The 19,764-nt window shown below is 33.8% G+C and overlaps 2 protein-coding genes across 6 annotated transcripts; one reads left to right on the top strand and one right to left on the bottom strand.

The window, feature by feature from the left end:
- Positions 1-2,889: 2,889 nt before the first annotated feature.
- Positions 2,890-10,213, top strand: LOC107839117 (dnaJ homolog subfamily B member 4). Of its 4 annotated transcripts, none has more exons than XM_047395851.1 (4): positions 2,890-3,014; positions 7,383-7,655; positions 8,510-8,880; positions 9,446-10,213. In XM_047395851.1, the coding sequence occupies exons 2-4, from the start codon at positions 7,491-7,493 to the stop codon at positions 9,879-9,881; spliced, it is 972 nt and encodes a 323-aa protein (XP_047251807.1). In that variant the 5' UTR covers positions 2,890-3,014; positions 7,383-7,490; the 3' UTR covers positions 9,882-10,213. The 4 variants fall into 4 exon arrangements, with proteins under 4 accessions (XP_047251807.1, XP_016537967.1, XP_016537968.1 ...); XM_016682481.2 differs by lacking the exon at positions 2,890-3,014 and adding an exon at positions 6,774-7,098; XM_016682482.2 differs by lacking the exon at positions 2,890-3,014 and adding an exon at positions 6,786-6,903.
- Positions 10,214-10,708: 495 nt separating this feature from the next.
- Positions 10,709-18,240, bottom strand: LOC107839116 (death-inducer obliterator 1). Of its 2 annotated transcripts, none has more exons than XM_016682480.2 (5): positions 18,022-18,240; positions 13,177-15,353; positions 12,602-12,722; positions 11,904-11,963; positions 10,709-11,807 (listed from the first exon to the last, which is right to left on the bottom strand). In XM_016682480.2, exons 2-5 carry the CDS (start codon positions 15,300-15,302, stop codon positions 11,100-11,102), a joined length of 3,015 nt encoding a protein of 1,004 aa, XP_016537966.2. In that variant the 5' UTR covers positions 15,303-15,353; positions 18,022-18,240; the 3' UTR covers positions 10,709-11,099. The 2 variants fall into 2 exon arrangements, with proteins under 2 accessions (XP_016537966.2, XP_016537965.2); XM_016682479.2 differs by having other exon boundaries at positions 13,177-15,436; positions 18,022-18,239.
- Positions 18,241-19,764: the final 1,524 nt, after the last annotated feature.

Genomic DNA, 19,764 nt, shown 5'->3' with positions numbered 1-19,764 from the left:
AAATTATACTAATCTGTAATATTTATTTGGATTAATATAATTGATATTTATGTAATCACAAATGTCCTTACTTCAAGACTTGTCGAGATATTTAATCTTTTGAAGATAGTTTTGAAGTAAAAGCTAGATATTTTAATTTGTTTGCTTACAAAAATTATCATGAGTCAATACAACATACCAAATGAAAACATATTTGATTTTAATAAAATATTCCCTCATATTTGTGGGATTTTTTTTTCATTTATGATGATAAAATTGTAAAACTATGGGATTGAATTTCTTTTAGGAAAAAATACTTAAATCTACAACTTAAGTTATCTGTTATTACATAAAATCTCAACTATCAAAAGTAATTACAAAAATCTATATATATATATTTAATCTCCTCATAGAGTTCCTAAAATCAAGGAACCTTAATCAAGCTAATTTCAAATTTTGAATTTACAAACGTGTTCTTCTCAAATTCCTCAACATCAACAAACACTTTCTTTTACCAGCGGACCTTTGTCGATGAACCTCCAGGACCACAACTCCCTTTACTAGCCGCATCTATCATAACTAAACATACTTCCATCAAACTCTGCCGGTGAACCACGCCCGAAGCCCCCTTCAATCCCTTCCATCTCTTAACCGCCACCTCAACCTCCCCTCCCTTCTTCATAGTGATATGCCCCTTAGCAGAAGACCACACCTTGAGATGCTGAATATGAGTCATCTTTCTAAAGGATGAGTTTCACTATCTCAATCTACTTTTTTTTGAATCCTGTCGCTTCCTTTGGCTGTGATAAATTGATTATTGACTATTCAAATCAGACCACCCTATATGTAAAGTTGTTTGATTGCTACGATATTTATGCTTTCAGCTTCAAGGATCAGACTTCAACAATATTCATGCTACGATATTCATGTACTTGTTGTTGAGAGTTTTTACGTCATACAATATACATAACTATGTTATGATATGAGTGACCAAAACAGTGAAGGCTTATAATCTAATAGCCAAGAATTAAATATTGAAGACATTATGTTGTTTATAATCTGATACATAGCACAAGTATGTATATGTATAGAATTTGATATTGTTAAGAGTTTTTATGTCACACTATATACATAATTATGCTACGTATATGTTTGACCTACACAATATTGGACTGTTTTATTTAAAAATCATATACATAACAAAGTTATGTATATGTATGTCATACAAATTGTTGAATTATGTATACATAAGCAATTGCGCATTTGTATTGGCATAACATATACATAGCATAGTTATGTATAGGATTTTGTTAGAGTTGTTGACCTGTGCTATTTCAACCTATATACATAGTACACTTATTTATATGAAAGAATGTTAGCCATTGCTCATCTGTATTATCAGTATTGAAAATTTTGTTCAATTTTAGTTATATATTAAACTAATATTGATTAATGTGTATTATTACATGGGATGCAATTCGAATGCAATTGCCAAAATCAACTCGAGATTCCTCAATCTTTAAATCTGATCATGAAACTTGATTTGATGTTTCAAAATTTTAAAATTAAAAAGTTGTTACTGAATTTAAGAGATCCATTAATCCCAATTTCATAAATATAGAGTTAATTATGCTATGTATTTAAGGTAGATGCTTTAATTTCTTTATTATAGTTAAATCAATTAGTTCAAATACATAAGTAGTAACGTATATCAGTGTCCAGTTATGTATAAGAATAATTAAAATTTGAGAGAGAAAAAAATTAAACAAGAAAATTAGAAGAGAGGATAATTAAGGAGTAAACTAGTGAAATTTATGTTATTTACCCTTTCTTTTAAGCATTTAATGTCAAAGCCCACTTTCTTTTATTTGCTCTCAATTTTTACTTGCTATTATATCTTTTTTTTTTTCAGAGTTGGATCATGGAAATCAACCATGCAAGTCACGTACTTGAATGATTATTATTTATTAACTAACTACCTTGTTTATGAAATTTATATTATTTTTAATTCACTTGCACCTACACGAGAGTCCCAATTTTCTCATAAACTTCACTGAAAGTTGTTGCCTTTAAGGACAATTCCAATATGGAATTGCAATGGAATCTCGCAACTCCACCGCCCCACATTAAACTCTATACCTTTTTTAACTATAATTCTCACGTATCATTTTTCAAAGTTGTCAAGGATTAGGGATAAACTGCCCTGACGTTGTCTATTAGTATACGCTCATCAAATATTTTTTGTAGTACTTATTTACGAAAACATCGACAGGAGCTCCGCACTCGATTAGCAATGGCAACGAGTAATTTTTCTTTCTTTTATTTTTGTCTTTTAATTTTCGCTATCCTTTTTTTTCAAACCATCATGTTACACATAGAAAATTCATATTAAAATATACAAATATTAGAATCATGAGTGACTTAACTTTTTCAAAACTAAACTTCTTAATTTATAACATATCTAAAATTCAGAATCGAACTCCTTCTAAATCTTTCTAGACTAATTTTTGAAGTTAACTTTAAATTTTATCATACTGAAAATTTCTGATCTGTACGTCTTTACTAAAACTTTCATATCTTGAAGTAGGAGTGGTGAAATCATAAGCCGCTTGACTTTTTCCTAAACTAGACTCAAAATTATATAACGAATTCAAAATTCATAATTTAATTACCTTCAGAACGTTTCAAATGTTATTACGGAGTCAACTTAAGATTTTGACGCATCAGCAGTTTCAGATTTGTGTTGCGGCAACAAAAAAAATTTATGTCACAATGTAGGAGTATTGAAATAATTATCTACTTAATCCTATAGCAACCGGACAGATGCATCTAAAACATATCTAAAATTCATAATTTAACATCTTCAAAATTGTTCTAGATACTTTTTTGAAATTGCCCTTGCATGCAGATATGTTCACAATTTTAGGTTTGCATGGCTTCACATGATAAATCATATCTAGGAATGGGAACGTCAAAATTATGAATGAATTATTCTGTTGGAAAGAGGACTCCAATATTTACAACACTTTCTGAAGGTAAGCAAACTCAAGGTAATCTCGACTTGTACTTGAATTTAAGGGCCTTTGAGCTTGTTATTGAATCTTGTGGTCTTGATCTTGAATCTTGATGAACTGGATCTTGAATGCTTGAATTTGTAGAGAAATCTACAACTTTTGATCCACGAGCTCTCTCTTGCTTCGTATAAGAATTTTTTATTCTTTTTCTGAATTATGAGACCCCTATTTATAGTTGTAAAAAAGAATGAGTCATGGTGAAGATGATTTTTTTTTTACCAATTAGATTTAAGTGACATACAACATTTGATTGGACGGAATATGTCATTTGTACACATGGTGCATTTTTATTGGTCATGGATTTGGTTGCGTATGTTGCAGCATTTTGAGATGTGGCATGATCTTGTTGGCTCTTTTACTTGACTTGACATGTCACATCATTAGCCATGTGACATCAAATTGGGCTTATGACTATAATGACATCTTGAGTTTAGCAAAATGGACTAATCATTTGTACACCTGGTAACTGTAAAATATGGTTGTGTCTTGGCCCCACTAAAAAATAATGTTATTTTTACCATCCCAGTTAATATTTAAGGATCGTTTGATGTGAGTTATAAGGTATAATATTTTTGAGATAAAATATAAGATTATTTTATTCTGTATTTGGTTGGAGGTATAACTTAGTCCTGAAATTATTTATCCCACTATTTATGTCATAATAATGGGATCCATAATGATGGGATATGTTATCCCATATGTATAAGGGGAAAGGACAGAAACGACACTTCAGATCAAACTATTTTCATGAAAATGACCATGTAATTTAAATTTCACTTTCTAGCCATTTCAATTTGTTGACTTGTTCTATACAGTTTCTATGCACCTTCTATACAGTTTCTGCACATATCTTATATATATAAATATTCTATACGAAAACTATATAGTTTTGATACACAATTAATACAATAATTGTACATTTTATTTATACATTTTATACAATAATTATATAATTTTTATACAATTTTTATATATTTTTATATTTATTTTATACATATACATATTTGGTAGAGCTATACAATTTCTATACATATATTTTATATAGATACATATTCTATATAACAATTATACTGTTTTTATATAATTATATTTAATTATTATTTCTAAACAATAAAAAAATGAATATATTTCAGTTAAAAAATTTATAGCAAAAAAAGAAACTGAAATATTTTTAAAAGGATCGAATGGCCAAGTTGAAAACTGTATCAGTACTGTATATGGATTGTATCAATATGGTATATAAACTGTATCTGAACTACATGGGCCAAAATGACTCAAATTAAGAAATGATTATAAAGTGGAAATACTTTATCCAACTGGCCACTTTTTGGTAAAATCTCAAACTTGAACTATTTAGAGATAATACTCAATAACCCCCTGAACTATACCCAAAAAAATTATGATACACCTCAACTTAAAGGGGGTCATATTACCCCCTGAACTAATTAAAAGTATAATTTTGATACCTTTAGTGCCTACGTGGTACAACACACTAAAGTGTCCACGTAGGCACATGTGTGTGCCACGTATGTGCCACATAGACACTAAGGGTGTCAAAATTACATTTTTAATTAGTTCAGGGGGTAATAGGACCCCCTTTAAGTTGAGGTGTGTCATAACCTTTTTGGGTACAGTTCAGGGGGTAATTGTGTATTTTCTCAACTATTTATTTTTAAAATGGCCATATGATGTCCGTTTCCCTATATATAATGGGATAACGCTTTTGCAACCAAACGACCCCTTAATTATTGATATTTAACTTAATTATGAAATTAAGTTTATTAGTCTCTATACTTACCCTAATAATTATTAACTGAGTGACATCATATGTAAACCCGATAAAATTGATAGAATAAAAAATGAAAAAATTATAAAAAGTAACATACTTAAGACTATAATTACAATAAATAGCAATACTTTTGTAAAATTGCAGTTTATAGCAAGAATAACATTATTTTACTCATTAACTAGACAAATGCATGTTTTACTCTCACTACTTTACATTTTCGTATTTTCACTCTACTAGTCAAATCTTTTACCCCTTTTCTTTCATCTTATATTTTTATCATTTTATTTTTTATTTTTTTTATATTTTTATTTTCACTTTATTTTCTCTCTTCTATTTATCTTCTTTTTTTTTTCTTTTTTTTTAAAAAAAATTTTTCCCCCTTTTTTCATATTTGAAGATCCTAGACCACGACCCCTTAGCGGAAGCTCGCAGTTACGCAAGGCCGATAAAATTCGTTTATACGGGGGGCTCTCGTGCGGTCCAATGGTCTTCATTATGTGGAGATAGAATTATCTCCACGATCTTCAAGATTTCAAAATAAAACATTATTATTGTCTTTCACTCTCTTATATCTCTACTTTTTTTTCTTGTTAGCTTTTTTTCATCTTATTTTTTTATTTTGATTTCTTTTTCTTTTCACTTTATTTTCTTTCTTCTATTTCTTTTTTTTTCCTTTTCCATTTTTTTTCCTTTCTCATATCTTTTTTTTCTTTTTCTATTTTCGTTTTCTTTTTTTTTTCTATTTTATTTTGCTTCCTTTTTTTCTTTTATTTTCTTTTTTTTCTCTTTCTTCTTTTTTTTTCTTTTTCACTTCTCTTTTTTTCGTGTTTTTCTTTTTATTTTTTTTTTTCATTTTTTACTCTTTTATCTCTAAATTTTATTTTGAAAAGACAAATATGTATATCACATACACGTATTCAAAAAAATACAAAACACATAACCATACAAATCTGGATATGTATTTACAATACAAAACATACATATGTATTTACGAAATACATATCATATTCATATTAAACAGTAGCAAACATAACTATACTATATATTTTCATATGTATTTGCGAAATACAAAGGTGACTCATATAAAATAAGAATATACATATGGATCAGGTATGTATTCTGTAAATACATATGCAAAGATATATGTATTTTATACGGTGTTGGATTTGTCTTTGAACTGTACATACTATATCATTTTAGAGGGTAACATAGTAATTATTTGTTTTCTTTTACTGTTTAAGACATGTATCACGTATTTTTTTTTTTACCTATATGTATATGTATATAATTGTCATTTTTGTTATAAAGATTTTGTGTCCTATGTGTTTATATATACATGTGGGTCAGATATGTATTTCTATAAATACATATGCAGATATATATGTATGTTTTTTACCTTAAATATATACGCAGATCTGTATGTCTATTTATTTTGTATATTTTTTGAATATGTATATATGATATAGATATTTGTATTTTAAAAATAAAAGATAGAGATAGAAGAGTAAAAAAAAATAAAAAAAATTCAAAATTCAAAAAAAAAAGTGAAAAAGGAAAAAAAATGAAGAAAGAGAAATAGAAGTGTTAAAATAAAAGCGAAAAAAAAATTAAAAGAAGAGGAGGAGGAAGAGGAGGAAGAAGAAGAGGAGGAAGAAGAAGAGGAGGAAGAAGAAGAAGAAGAGGAGGAGGAGGAGAAGAAGAAGAAAAATAGTTGGGATAATTATTTTTTATTTAACTCAATTAATTTGAGTAAAATAAAAGCAGTAAATCTTGTTGTATATGTACTTGTATAGCAACAGTTTACTTAAATACAAAATATAATTTGTTATTTTTTTATAATTATGAAACTATTGCAATAAAAATCACAATTAAGGTTCTACAGTTGCTGAAGAATGGTTATAAAGGAGAGGATTATGAATAACACCTAAGAATTTTTGGATAACATTTTCTTATTAAGATAACTAAAAACGAAATTAGAAAATGAGATAGTGCGCGAGATTCCGTTATTCTCGTTAGGGACCTTCTCGTTATAAAATGTCAGAAAAATAGTACTGCATCAAGGTCACCAAATTTCTTTTTGTTTCTACATATTTCACAAACCTGTCAAATTTTGGTTTTAAATATTTCATTTCATTTTCTTGGTAATTCTTGATTTGAATAAATGTGCTGAAACTGAGAAATTTTGAATTGGAATTCATTATACAAAGTCAGAAATATCAAAAAAAAAAATCATTTTCCTTTGGGATATTGATAAAGGTATGTCATGAAAATCGATTTGAATAATACAAAGTAATTCGTCTTGAAAAATTTTGGTGATCTTGAACAAAAAAGAAAAGAAATTTGGAATTTTCATTTCAATGTGAATATTGATCTTGGTATGTGCTAAATTTATATTCAAAGACCCCCTTTTACTCCATTGCGAAAAAAGATTGAACCATTTACATAATAACAAATTGGAATTTTCATTTTTATGGCCAATCTTGATTTGGGATTTCTTCTTTTTCATGCTTTAATTTTGGGTAATTTTCTTGAACTTGCAGTTTCTAAAGGACCCCTTTTTGCTGGGAGGATAAGGGGTTGTTTGAATTTTTGATAATTGGAGGTATATATTGACAATCAGAAGAAAATTGGGTTTAGGTAGAAAGAAAATGGGGGTGGATTATTATAACGTGTTGAACGTTGTAAAGACGGCGACGGAGGATGATCTAAAGAAGGCTTATAGAAAATTGGCCATGAAATGGCATCCTGATAAGAATCCCAACAACAAGAAGGAAGCTGAGGCTCAATTCAAGCAAATATCTGAGGCTTATGAAGTTTGTTACACTAACCTTTCTTTTGTTTAATGTGCATATCTATAAAAATGTCCGTAATCACGTGTCTAGATATAATAATAATGCAGAAAAACTTGAGCTTTTGTTTTGTATTTGATGACTTTGGGTATATTCTTGGTGCAACTTGAAGGGAACGCGGGTGGTTTTCGATTGATTATGTTGTTTCTTAGGTGTAACGCCTAACGGCTTTTCTTTTAGAAACCTTTTGAAGGTTTGAAAATAACCATAATGCTGAAAATACTGAGTTATTGTTATGTATTTGAAGATTTTCGTACATTCTTGGTGCAACTTGAAGGGCAACAAGGGTGGTTTGATTGATTCTGTTGTATGTGTAATGGCTTTTCTTTTAGAAATCTTTTGAAGGTTTGATTGTCGTCAACATTTTTGTGCTAATTTGTGAAAAGTATGTGTAACTTAAAGGAAAAATCTTGGAACTCTGACTTCTAAGAAAACTATGATACTGAAGCTGCTAAAAGGATCAAACGTTATTTCCTTTTAACTATCTGTATAAGTGAAAGGTCTTTCTCAGTTATCCGATGGCCTCCGCTCTTGTTTCTAATAAACTGATCCGGTCCTCTTTCGTTTTCATAACTCTAGTGGTTGTAGAATTTGTTGCTTTCCATACACCTTTGTAAACAAGTAGAATAAATTTTGTTTATGTCATATTTTGTATGTCTTAGTGTTTTGTCTCTATGACCTTTCTCATCTGTTGTAATTGACTGATTTAACTAATTGTGAATCGATACCATGTACATTAATTCTAATAATCATAGATATAGAAGAATGAATAAGATATTAGTGCCATTCTTATTATCAAGTGTTACTCCTTTCTTCAGATTTTAAGTGATCCTGATAAAAGACAAATCTATGATCAATATGGTGAAGAAGGTCTAAAGGAGATGCCATCACCTGGATGTAGTGGTCATCCTCGAAATGCTGAGGACATTTTTGCAGAATTTTTCGGGAGCAGTCCTTTCGGATTTGGGTCAACTGGAGTAAAGTCCACGAGATTCTCATCAGAAGGAAGTGCCTTTGCGGGATTTGGTGGGGGTGAGAATATTTTCAGGACAGCTAGCAATGGAACTGGTGCTAATATGCCCAAGAAACCGCCACCAGTGGAGAGTAAATTGCCTTGCAGCCTTGAGGAGCTTTATTCTGGATCTACGAGGAAAATGAAGATATCTAGAACTGTGGTCGATAAGAATGGGTAAGCACTTCCCTTTTTCGCCCTCTCTCTTTCCATTGTCTTAAAATCTTTTCACATGTACAATTCGACAAGTAGTATAAGTGACATATAGTTATGAGGTACTTTTAGCATCATCAATAGCAATTCATAGAACAAAGGCTTAGCTGCCCATCTCTGATCACCTGACCTCCTCTTCAGTTATCAAATTGTTCGGTCCTACACCTTCTGATAAGACGTTTCCTCCATCCAAACTTATCCATGAATCATGAATTGCATTCCAGGTCCCCATGATTCTACTAATAGAAAGATTTCTCTTTCATGTAAATACTTGATGAACTTCTTTCTGGTTTGTTCCCTTCCTAAAGAAGGAGATTGCATTCAGAAATGCTCCTCACTTTAATTTAGATATCCTTGTGCATATAATCATTGAGGATGGAAACCTTCTGCCCAACATACAAACAAATGTTTCTCCGGTGTACTGCTTTACTAGTTACACGTACCATACATTTGACGTATATCAAGACTTAATATCCATTTGCAACATATGGTCTCTCTGCTGAGATATTTAATATGAGAGTTATTGCAGGTGGTTAGTGACAGAATCAGAAATTTTAACCATTGATGTAAAACCTGGCTGGAAGAAAGGTACAAAGATAACATTCCCAGACAAAGGGAATGAGCAGTTGAACCAGCTTCCAGCAGACCTCGTGTTCGTAATCGATGAGAAACCCCACGATGTTTACAAGAGAGATGGGAACGACCTTATTAGGAACTATAAAGTAACATTAGCAGAGGCATTGGGAGGAAAAACTGTCAACCTGACAACATTAGATAGTCGTGAATTGACTATTCCAGTGAATCAAATTGTAAGACCTGGTTATGAGCTCGTGGTTGCAAAAGAAGGCATGCCAATCACAAAGGAACCTGGCAACAGGGGTGATTTAAAGATCAAGTTTGATGTTAAATTCCCTACAAGATTGTCAGCCGAGCAAAAAGCTGCCCTCAAGCGCGCTTTGGGGTGAAGGTACTAAATCCAAGCGACACTATCGATGAGCTAGCTACTATTGATTTCAGAATAACAGCTGGAGTAAAGCAGAATCACGTTAGATATATAGAGTATTATTGTTGATTCATTCATTTGTAAATGAAAGAAAAATGTTCTCCTTCAATAGTTTGATCCATTTGCACAATGATATAGTTTTTTTCTTTTAAGATTCTTTAAATTGGTTGTAGGTAAAAGCAAAGGGGTTATGTCAATTATAAGTGTAAATTGTTATTTCTCCTTGGTGCTTATTTGACTTTATGTCAGGATATTGAGATTTGGTTCGATTAGATTTCAGTTATGATTTATACACGTTATGGCATTTATTTGATAGTTGAAAGTTGAGTCTACTACTAACATTTCAATTATTATTCTTTTCCCGTCTCTCTTGTTGATATCAAATGAATATTGCAATTGCGAGATCATTATCACTGTATTTTCAGCATAGCTTCATCATTATTCTTCATTATTGTATTTCCTTTCATACTGTTTTTTATGTGTTACTTGGGCAACAAAAACATATCTACTTGGCAAGTAAGATTGCGTACACATTTCCCTCCCCAAATTCCACTTATGAACTCATGTAAGATTGCATACACACTTCCCTCCCCAAATTCCACTTATGAACTCATGTTATGTTTATTAAGATCATTCACACTGACCATGACATCAAAAAGAAGAATAAAGGAAAATTAGCTTTTTAATTCCATTAATCACTATTATGAATTTAAATGGAAAGAGATTTATAAGAAAAGCCCACGGTTCCAAGGGAGTTCCTAGCTAATATAATAAGCCACGGAAGTAAAGTTTTTAAAGGCAGAATAAAGTATTTCTTTTTCCATGGTGAAAATAAAACTACTGGAAGAGATTGACATAATCTCTTGCCTTTATGGTGAAGTACAAAATAAACTCCTGTTTAAAACATCTAAAAGAAAAGGCTAGATACCTAGTCTAAAGTTTAAAAGCCAGATATGACGAAAAAGAAAAAACGCTATTCAGAATTTACATCATGGCTAATCACTCTTGACAAAAAGAAAAACTTCAGAAACCCCGAGCCCTTCTCCAATCAACTTGATATTGCCCCCTCGGTGACATAATTTGTGGCCTGCTTGGAGTACCATTATTTATTGGTGGTTGCATAGGCAAAGCGATGGGCGTTGCCAATGGCCTCTGATAAGCCAAGTGTGGCCACGGATAACTATGGTCTAAAGGGTATGGAGGACGCTGCAAGGCTGGGGGGGGCTTGTGGCCGCCACTCGGGGATGTCATCATCATCATCATTCCATGGTTCAATTCCAAGACCAACATTTGCAACTCTATCGTTACTACTAGCTGATCCAGTTTGCCCATACTTGAGTATAAGTTCTCTCATATGGTCTATAGGGCGAGAAGGTACTGGTTGGTTATACGGGGCCATTCTTGACCCATGCGACATGTTTTGTGCTGGGTGCCTAGGCCTAGAAGCATTTATGTTGCCAGAAAAATTAAACTCAGGCAAATCATCATCGTCACGACCTGCTTTGGGACCAAATCCAGGTGGAATATCATCGTCATCATCCATTGCAAGGTCATGTTTCGAAGGCATAGGCATGATTCCTTTAGATGTCGAATTTACATTAACATTTCTGTCTTTTTCGTGCTGTCCTCTAGGAGTCATCTGTTGTTTTTTCAAGCCATGTTTATGGTGAGAAGAAGAGTTAGGTGATATTGTTGAACTTATGTGAAGTTTTCTCCATACAACAACGCCAATTAGACCATTTTCTGTAGAATCATATAGCTCCTTAGGGTCCTTGGAAAGCTTTTTGCCTATCATATCAAGTATATGCGGTGGACACAGATATAGTTCCACTCCTGGAGCCGGCTCCGCGAACCCCAACCTCTCATCTGAGGCATATGAATCCACTGCCTATAAGATTATTGAAGACCCAGTAAGCAAAACATAAACTAACAAATTTTAATGAACAAGAATTGCTATAAAAAAAATTTTTTAGAAAAAAAGTACCTCAGAAAGGCTGGCCCGTTCACTCTCAGATGACTTGTCCTTCAGCACAAATTGAACAACCTGCATATGCAAAATGATTAGCACAACCGATTTGAAGATTGAAGATCTTTTTGCAATCTATCTAAAGCATAATATAACGTGTTGGTGTCACCAATTACAAATCTCAAGATGTAAACTTGACCATTCAGAAGTAGTGTCATTGCATCATTTTACTACAAAAGTTATCATCCACTTCAGTTTAAGACGATGGCCAAGTCAAATGAGTCGGAAAAATTGCAGTTTTACGCAGACTAGATACTTGTTATAAAAGCTGAATAGTGTAAAATTGAATGCTCCGTTGATTTTATCTTTAAAAAATGTGTATCTTTGCCATTGAAAAGGCCTGATTTGCCGGGCATTAAAGAAAATCTGTAAAGTCTACAACACATAATTATTCGACTCTTAAGACATTTCCATCCACGGCTCAACCCAAAAAGCAAATCATCCAATAAGAAGTTGAAACCATATCCACCCAAACCATTCAGCAACCATATATTGCATATATCCCTGTATTCCCAACAGCTGAAATATACATTCTCTGTTTGACCACGGAAGTCATCAAAAAATAACCAAAAACTACATGCTATCTGCAATAATCTGCAACCTGCAGTATGGCAGAAAAGACCAACTACAACAAAGGAAGGAGAACCATAAGATACCATGACTGCACGACTTCGTGACATGGGAAGCTCTTGAAGAAATTTCTCAAATGCATCAAGTCGAACTCTACCCTTTATCTCAAGAGAGCTTGACCACTCGTTAGTTGGTGTTTTTTCACCACTGCAACAGAAGATAATAGAAGAAATGCCACTCTTGTTAGCACCACTTGTAAAATTCTAATCAACAAGTGCATTTTAAATGTTTTAGAAGGGAATACGCAGAACAATGAAGGAAGTTGGACTCCAGACTAGATAATATAGAACACACACAGGAAATCTAATGCAAAGCACTACTAAAAGAGAAACTACAGAACAACTAATCCAAAGCATACATAGCAATCATGCAACATGCATTTAAATTGCAGTCGCAATCCATTCAACTGGAGAATTTTCAGGAAAAATCAATTATCAAGAGGATCTAAAAAGAATAACATGGTACTTAAAAACTCACAGAAAAATAGTATTGAAAAAATGAACTGTAGAGACTCAAATGTGACAACAGTGCGCTAAAATACAAGAGCGACAGTAATTGCTCAAACAATGATCTGCTAAGCTATTTTAGAGAACAGGCATACCTTCTGAATGAACCCAAGACTGTCACCAAGGACGAAATAGTAAGCTGCAGTGACCCCTCCCAGATACAAGGGAAGGTAGAAGCACCACCACGTGGTCCTGCCACCTTGTCAAGGCTCTCGGTATATTTGAAAGGTGCATTACCAGAACTAGTTACTTTCTTTACTACAGGGCTCCCCGTAGATACCAGAGCCTCCTTTTGTTCGACATGATTCTTGGTCCCTTCAATAGCTTTGTCTGCAGAAGCAACAGCAGGGTCTTTAGCAGCTAGACCAGAACCCACAACTTTGTTAGGGTCCTTGGAGCTTTCTTTGTCTGGACGAGATGCAGAATGATTGTTTTCAACAGGCAAGTTCTCAAAAGGAGGTTCGGAATCGAGTGATTCCATGAATTCATCCAAGGAAACAATAGGAGGAAGAAATTCTGCATCCTTGAATTCTTCAACAACCATCCCCTGCATCAAATCAGTCCCATCAGCTGGAATTACCAAGCTATCTTTCACATCTTGCTTTTCTGAGCTATTATGTTGGCTGGTAACATTTCCTTTACTTCCAATCTCATCTGCACCAGAAGGACTAGATTTTCTTCCCTTCTCTATCTTCGGCATGAACTGTGAGACAGTTGAACCTGCAGATATCTCAGCTGCAATATTATTATCATCCCTTTCAAAATCAACCTGATATTCACCCTTGTGAGTTTTCTTAACCAGGCGTCTCATGTCAATTGCATTATCAGGTAAAACAACCATTTGAGCAAGTTCCTCGGCTTTTGCCACCCGCCACTCGGATAGCTCCTTTGAAGCAAGTTCTTCAGCAGTCATTGAACATAATTTATCGGGGGGTATCTCACCTGACATCACTCTCTCTCTGAGGTCAGGATTATTGCGATCTTTTAGGTTGAAGAGAAGAGACCTGCCCTTCTCTTTATATTTTTTGTTCACACCTCCAAATAATTTAAAAAGTTCCACCTCAATTTGCAAAGCTAAATCTTCGGGAGATGATTTTGCAAGCTCGCCTTCATCTTCAACCACAACCTCATCAAACAAATTGGCCTTTTCAGCATCCTGGAGGAAATCAGTTTCTCTTAACTGCATATCTAGATCCATCGCCCAAGTGAGACCATTCCCTTGCAAGAGTTCATCTTTGACAAAGAAATTGTCACTGAATGGAACATCATCCACATGCAACTCAAATTCATTAGAACAAGGTACAGAATTTCCCATGCTCACATCATCATGAAGCCCAAGACATGAACTCTGACTGTCATTATTTCCATCAACGGAAAAAGCGCCAGTTGAAGGAAGTACATCACCAGAGTTCTGAGGTATATGTGAGACAGAGGTTTGAGGTAGACCTTCATTGGCAGTTGTCGGAGTTACGTTCAGTTGCGAAGGCTGAGAACCAACTGCTTCACCCGAATCCTTGGCAGCATTTACAACAGTAACTGGATTCTGGCATGCCATAGCCAGAGCTGAAGCAAGTGATTCTCTCATTTTGGACCTAATGGCATCAGAGGACTCTGACTGAGCCTTGGAGGTCGACTCAACTTGAATAGTTCGTCCTTTTGGAGTCTGCGACCGCTGGGAGGCACTTCTGTTGGATATGGACTCATTTCGGGTCATTTTCTTGCTTGATACAGAAAGATTCGGTGAAGCTCCAGAAGTTAACTTTGACTGTTGTTGGCCAGGTTTCTTAATAGCAGAAGATTGTTGCACAAAACCTGGAGTCTGCGACAAAGAAGCTCCCTGTGCAGTTTGCTTATTAGAACCATGCAGCACTGATTCCATCCCAGCCTTCCGTTTGGTGAGTACTGATGATTTCTGCACACCTGGACTATTTGGCACATATCTATCTCCACTGGTCTGCTGATGTGACAACATGAAGTGCTGAGAGTTCATTCTGGGTCCCATCTGCCCCGACTGATTCGCAGGAACTGTAGTATCAAATCTATTGGCTGTAGTCTCACTTGACCAAACAAACTGATGTGATTCAGAAATATTTGGCATGTGCCCAACGATACTTGTCTGCTTATGTGCTACAGGGTCGGGATTACTGGAAACATGGTCCATTTGAACAAGCTGACCATCAGGTGGTCCTGAAAACTGCTGAGAAACAAGATTGCTGGACATGACAGATAAACGCAAGAGTGCATACAAGGTCAAAATTGTGGACAGAGTGCCCTGCACGTTAAAATAAAACCACTACGTTATTTACACCATCTTCTGCCCCTGGATCTGGCTTATTCAATAGCACGAGAAGATCACTGCACATAGAGAAACAGCAAGAAAACTAATGAATCCCTTTTTGAATGGAAAGGAAGCCGCACATCAAAACCAGGTAAAAAGAAAAGTATAACGGAAAACCCCTCCAAGTGATAAATAGAAATTTGATTCACATAATCAAAAAGGATCTTGCATGTCAATGACCACAGCTTCAAAATTACACAAACAACATAACACTAATTTACGCATCTTGGCACAGATGACATACACATAAATGATCAAGTGTGTGTCTTTCTCACAATCAAAATTTTTGATTAATGATGTCAACAAGTATGTACTACAGTATATGTCACTACTTGAGTCAAACATAAAGACAAGGTGCCACACCACTCGGTGTCCACAAGCTGAAGTAAACTGCTACTCCACATATACAAAAACCACTTTTTCTTGGTAAACTAGTCTTCATATTTGAGGAGACAGCCCCACCCCGTGATTTCTAAAACGTAGAAACATTTAGCATGCCCTGGGTTCAATAAATCTATGCTAAACTACATCACAAGCATATTGCACGTTAGCCAAATGGTCTCAAACGAGACAACAGTGAGCGCCAGACAACATGAAGTCCATAAGTTAAAAGAGCATTGATGCACCCAAGGGTGTGGCTTAGTGATTCAATGCACTGGGTTGAGCACCATGAGGTCTCAGGCTCAATTTGTCTAACACTAGGTGATTTCTTCCATCTGTCCTAGCCTAGCCTTGGGGGATAGAGTTACCTGGTACCTGTTGTTGTTGCTGGTGAGAGATGGCAGATATTACGTGGAATTAGTCGAGGTGCGCGTAAGCTATCATTACGCTTCAACCGGGTTATTCTATTCCACCTCTTAGAAAGAAAAGAACTTAAATAAAAATACTTAATAGCATGGCAATACCTTTATACAAAATTTCTAGCCCGAACACACGCAATGGAACCGTAGACAGTCAAGTGAAATCCAATCCACGAAATAATTTGATCTATGGACCGCGTTGTTGTGGTAAAGGTCGTAATGCCAGAGGAATCATTACCGCAAGGCATAGAGGGGAGGTCATAAGCGTCTATACCGTAAAATCGATTTTCGACGGAATGAAAAAGACATATATGGTAGAATCGTAACCATAGAATACGACCTAATCGAAATGCATACATTTGTCTCATACACTATGGGGATGGTGAGAAGAGATATATTTTACATCCCAGAGGGGCTATATAATTGGAGATACCATTGTTTCTGGTACAGAAGTTCCTATAAAAATGGGAAATGCCCTACCTTTGAATGCGGTTTGAACTATTGATTTCCCGGACACCACGGTTTTCCAAAAAAAAAAGTTAAAAGAGCATAAATAAAAGAGAAATGTTGCAGAAAAAATATGTAGGAAAAAAATCAATAGCAGCGATTTTACAGCCTTTAAGTGGTAAAGCCCCGGATACACAAGAAAAATGTTCCAAGGTTCTGAAATTTGAAAGGCTTAATTAATCTTCTGCAACAGGAACCAAGCATATCAATGAACTATTTCACACTACACTATGACCACTCCATCTGAGAGTCATTCACACATTTCTCTAGACATATTTTAATATTTAACATTTGGATATTCTTAAACATCAAAAGTTATTTCAATAAGAAATCCATGCAGTACTATGCAACAGCTACTGTCAATCTAAATATCCAAAATCAGCAAAAATAGGTGATAATCTCTAGAATTAGGAAACAGATGACCAGCCATACATGTAGGCCTTCAAGGCACAGACATGCCAAAGAATACATCTAAAGTAAGACCATTCCAATAAAAACCCAACTATCCACGCAATTAATAACAAGCTCCAAAATACAATTAACAAGCTTTCAAGATGAACACTTGAAAACGCATCCAGTCCCATAAACAAGAACTTTGCATGCCCAAACCCACAACCCTCAAAACATCTCTTACCAAAACCATAGCTTCATAACACAACATCATACCCTGGAGAGCGTAAATCTTACGCGGACCTTACCCCTACCTTTGTAGGGTAGAGAGGCGGCTCCCAATAAAACCCTCGGCTCAAAACAGAAGTTATTCTAGGGAATCAAGTCTCCCGTTCTATAAAACAAAGCTAAGGCCCCCCCCCCCCCCCTCTTCTATCAATTGATCATTTTCCAGAACGAAACAATTGTATATTCCAAAACCTAATTAAGGACTTTAAAAAACCCTAGCTTCTAATCTTTCAAGGACATCCAAAATCCTGTAACTACCGATTCAGAAATAGCACTTGCAGGAGCAAAAAACATTAGATAAAACATTTCACGGCTCAGATAAATCAGTAACAGCCCTTGCAGAGCAGATAGAAAAAAGAATATGAAGCTTTAAACTACATGAGCAGAACTAAAAGCGATTTTGATAAACAGAACTACCAAAAGTGAAACCCTTTTCCCAAAAAGGACAAATTAAACCTTCTTTAAATTGAAAAAGAAACAGAACCTCCGCAATCAAGAAACCAACGTGTCTTCACATAAAACTTAATAAAGGTATCGAAAAAAACCATAATCTTGAACCAAAAATATAAAAAATAAAAAACACACAAAATTAACAATATGGGTCAAGGGATACATACCTAAAATCAGCAAGGACAAGAAATTGGAGTGAAATAGCTACAAATACCGCAAGCTAAGCTGCACTTACGCATATTTGAGAAAAAAAAAGAGGGGAAATTGGGAGCTGAGCTGAAGCTGAGCTTATCTCGTTTTTTTTTTTCACAATGAAAAAAGCCCTAGAAAAATCCAAATATAATCCACACTGCGGCGATACCCATTCACAAGAGGCTTTCTCTTTGTGACGCGTTGCCTTGTAACCTTTTTATGGGCTTATTACTGGACCGGTGAATCTAAAGAATGATCTTAATTAGGGTGGTCTAAATTTTAGCCTAAATTAAAAAAATTTTCTTAAAATAATTTTTATCTATTAATTAATATTTTTTTAGATGAAATTATTCTTGATAAATAAAGTAAATTACATGAATATCCTTATAATAAATAATAACTTCATATTTAGATCTTTCAATTTTTATTTTTACCTTTTTAATTTTACTTTAATTTTTATTTATTTTTTTCTTTTTTTCTTTTTTTCTTTTTAATTTTTTCAACCCTTACTTTTTTCCTCTCAACTTCTTTTTTTTCTTTTTTATTTTTTATTTTTTTATTTTTTTTTTTATTATTTTTAGTTTTTCTCAACCCTTACTTTTTTTCTTTACACCTTTCAATGTCTACTTTTATAAAAAAAAAATATTTTTTTTATTTTTCTTTGATTTTTATTTTTCTTTTTTCTTTTAAATTTTTCTCGCACTTTATTTTTATTTAATCTTTCTTTTTTTATCAACCTTTATTTTTTTCTATTCTCTCTCAACTTCTACAATTTCTTTGATTTTTTTTTGATATTTTTCTTCATTTTCTTCCTTTTTCGCAATTTTTATTATTTTTGTTCTTTTCTTTGATTTCTTCCGTTCAAGATACATCTCCTGAATAAGAGTTAACACTATCACATTATAAAGGTAAGATTTACGACTTTCGAACAATAAGCTACGTTTCATGGGCAAGAGCTGACACTACTACATTGTAGAAGCAAGACTTATGACTTTCAAATAACAAGTTATGTTTCATGGGAAAAAGCTGACAATACTACATTGTATTTTGATTTATGAGATGTTCTACAACTATTGCCTTATAGGTAAGACTTAGCTTATGGACTTTCAAGCAACAAATTATGCCCCACAGGCAAGAGTTGACTCTACCACGTTATGTTTTCATTTATGTGATGTTCTACAAATATTGCCTTAGAGACAAGACTTAGCTCAAGCACTTTCAAACAACAAATTAGGCCCCACGGGCAAGAGTTGATTCTACCACATTATATTTTCATTTATGAGATATTCTATAACTATTGCCTTAGAGGCAAGACTTGGCTCAAAGACTTTCAAACAATAAATTATGCCCCATGGGTAAGAGTTGACTCTACCACGTTATATTTTCATTTATGAGATGTTCTACGACTATTGCCTTAGAGGCAAGACTTAGCTCAAGGACTTTCAAACTACAAATTATGCTCCACAAACAAGAGTTGACTCTACTACATTATGTTTTCATTTATGAGATGTTCTACAACTATTGTCTTAGAGGCAAGACTTAGCTCAGGGATTTTCAAACAATAAATTATTCCCCATGGACAAGAGTTGACTCTACCACGTTATATTTTCATTTATGAGATGTTCTACAACTATTGCCTTAGAGACAAGACTTAGCTTAAGGACTTTCAAACAACAAATTATGGCCCACGGGCAATAATTGACTCTACCATATTATGT

Source organism: Capsicum annuum, chromosome 8 (genome assembly GCF_002878395.1).
Source record: "Capsicum annuum cultivar UCD-10X-F1 chromosome 8, UCD10Xv1.1, whole genome shotgun sequence".
Classification (NCBI taxonomy): Eukaryota; Viridiplantae; Streptophyta; class Magnoliopsida; order Solanales; family Solanaceae; genus Capsicum; species Capsicum annuum.
The sequence above is the reverse complement of the archived record's forward strand: the minus strand, read 5'-3'. Positions and strand labels throughout refer to the sequence as shown.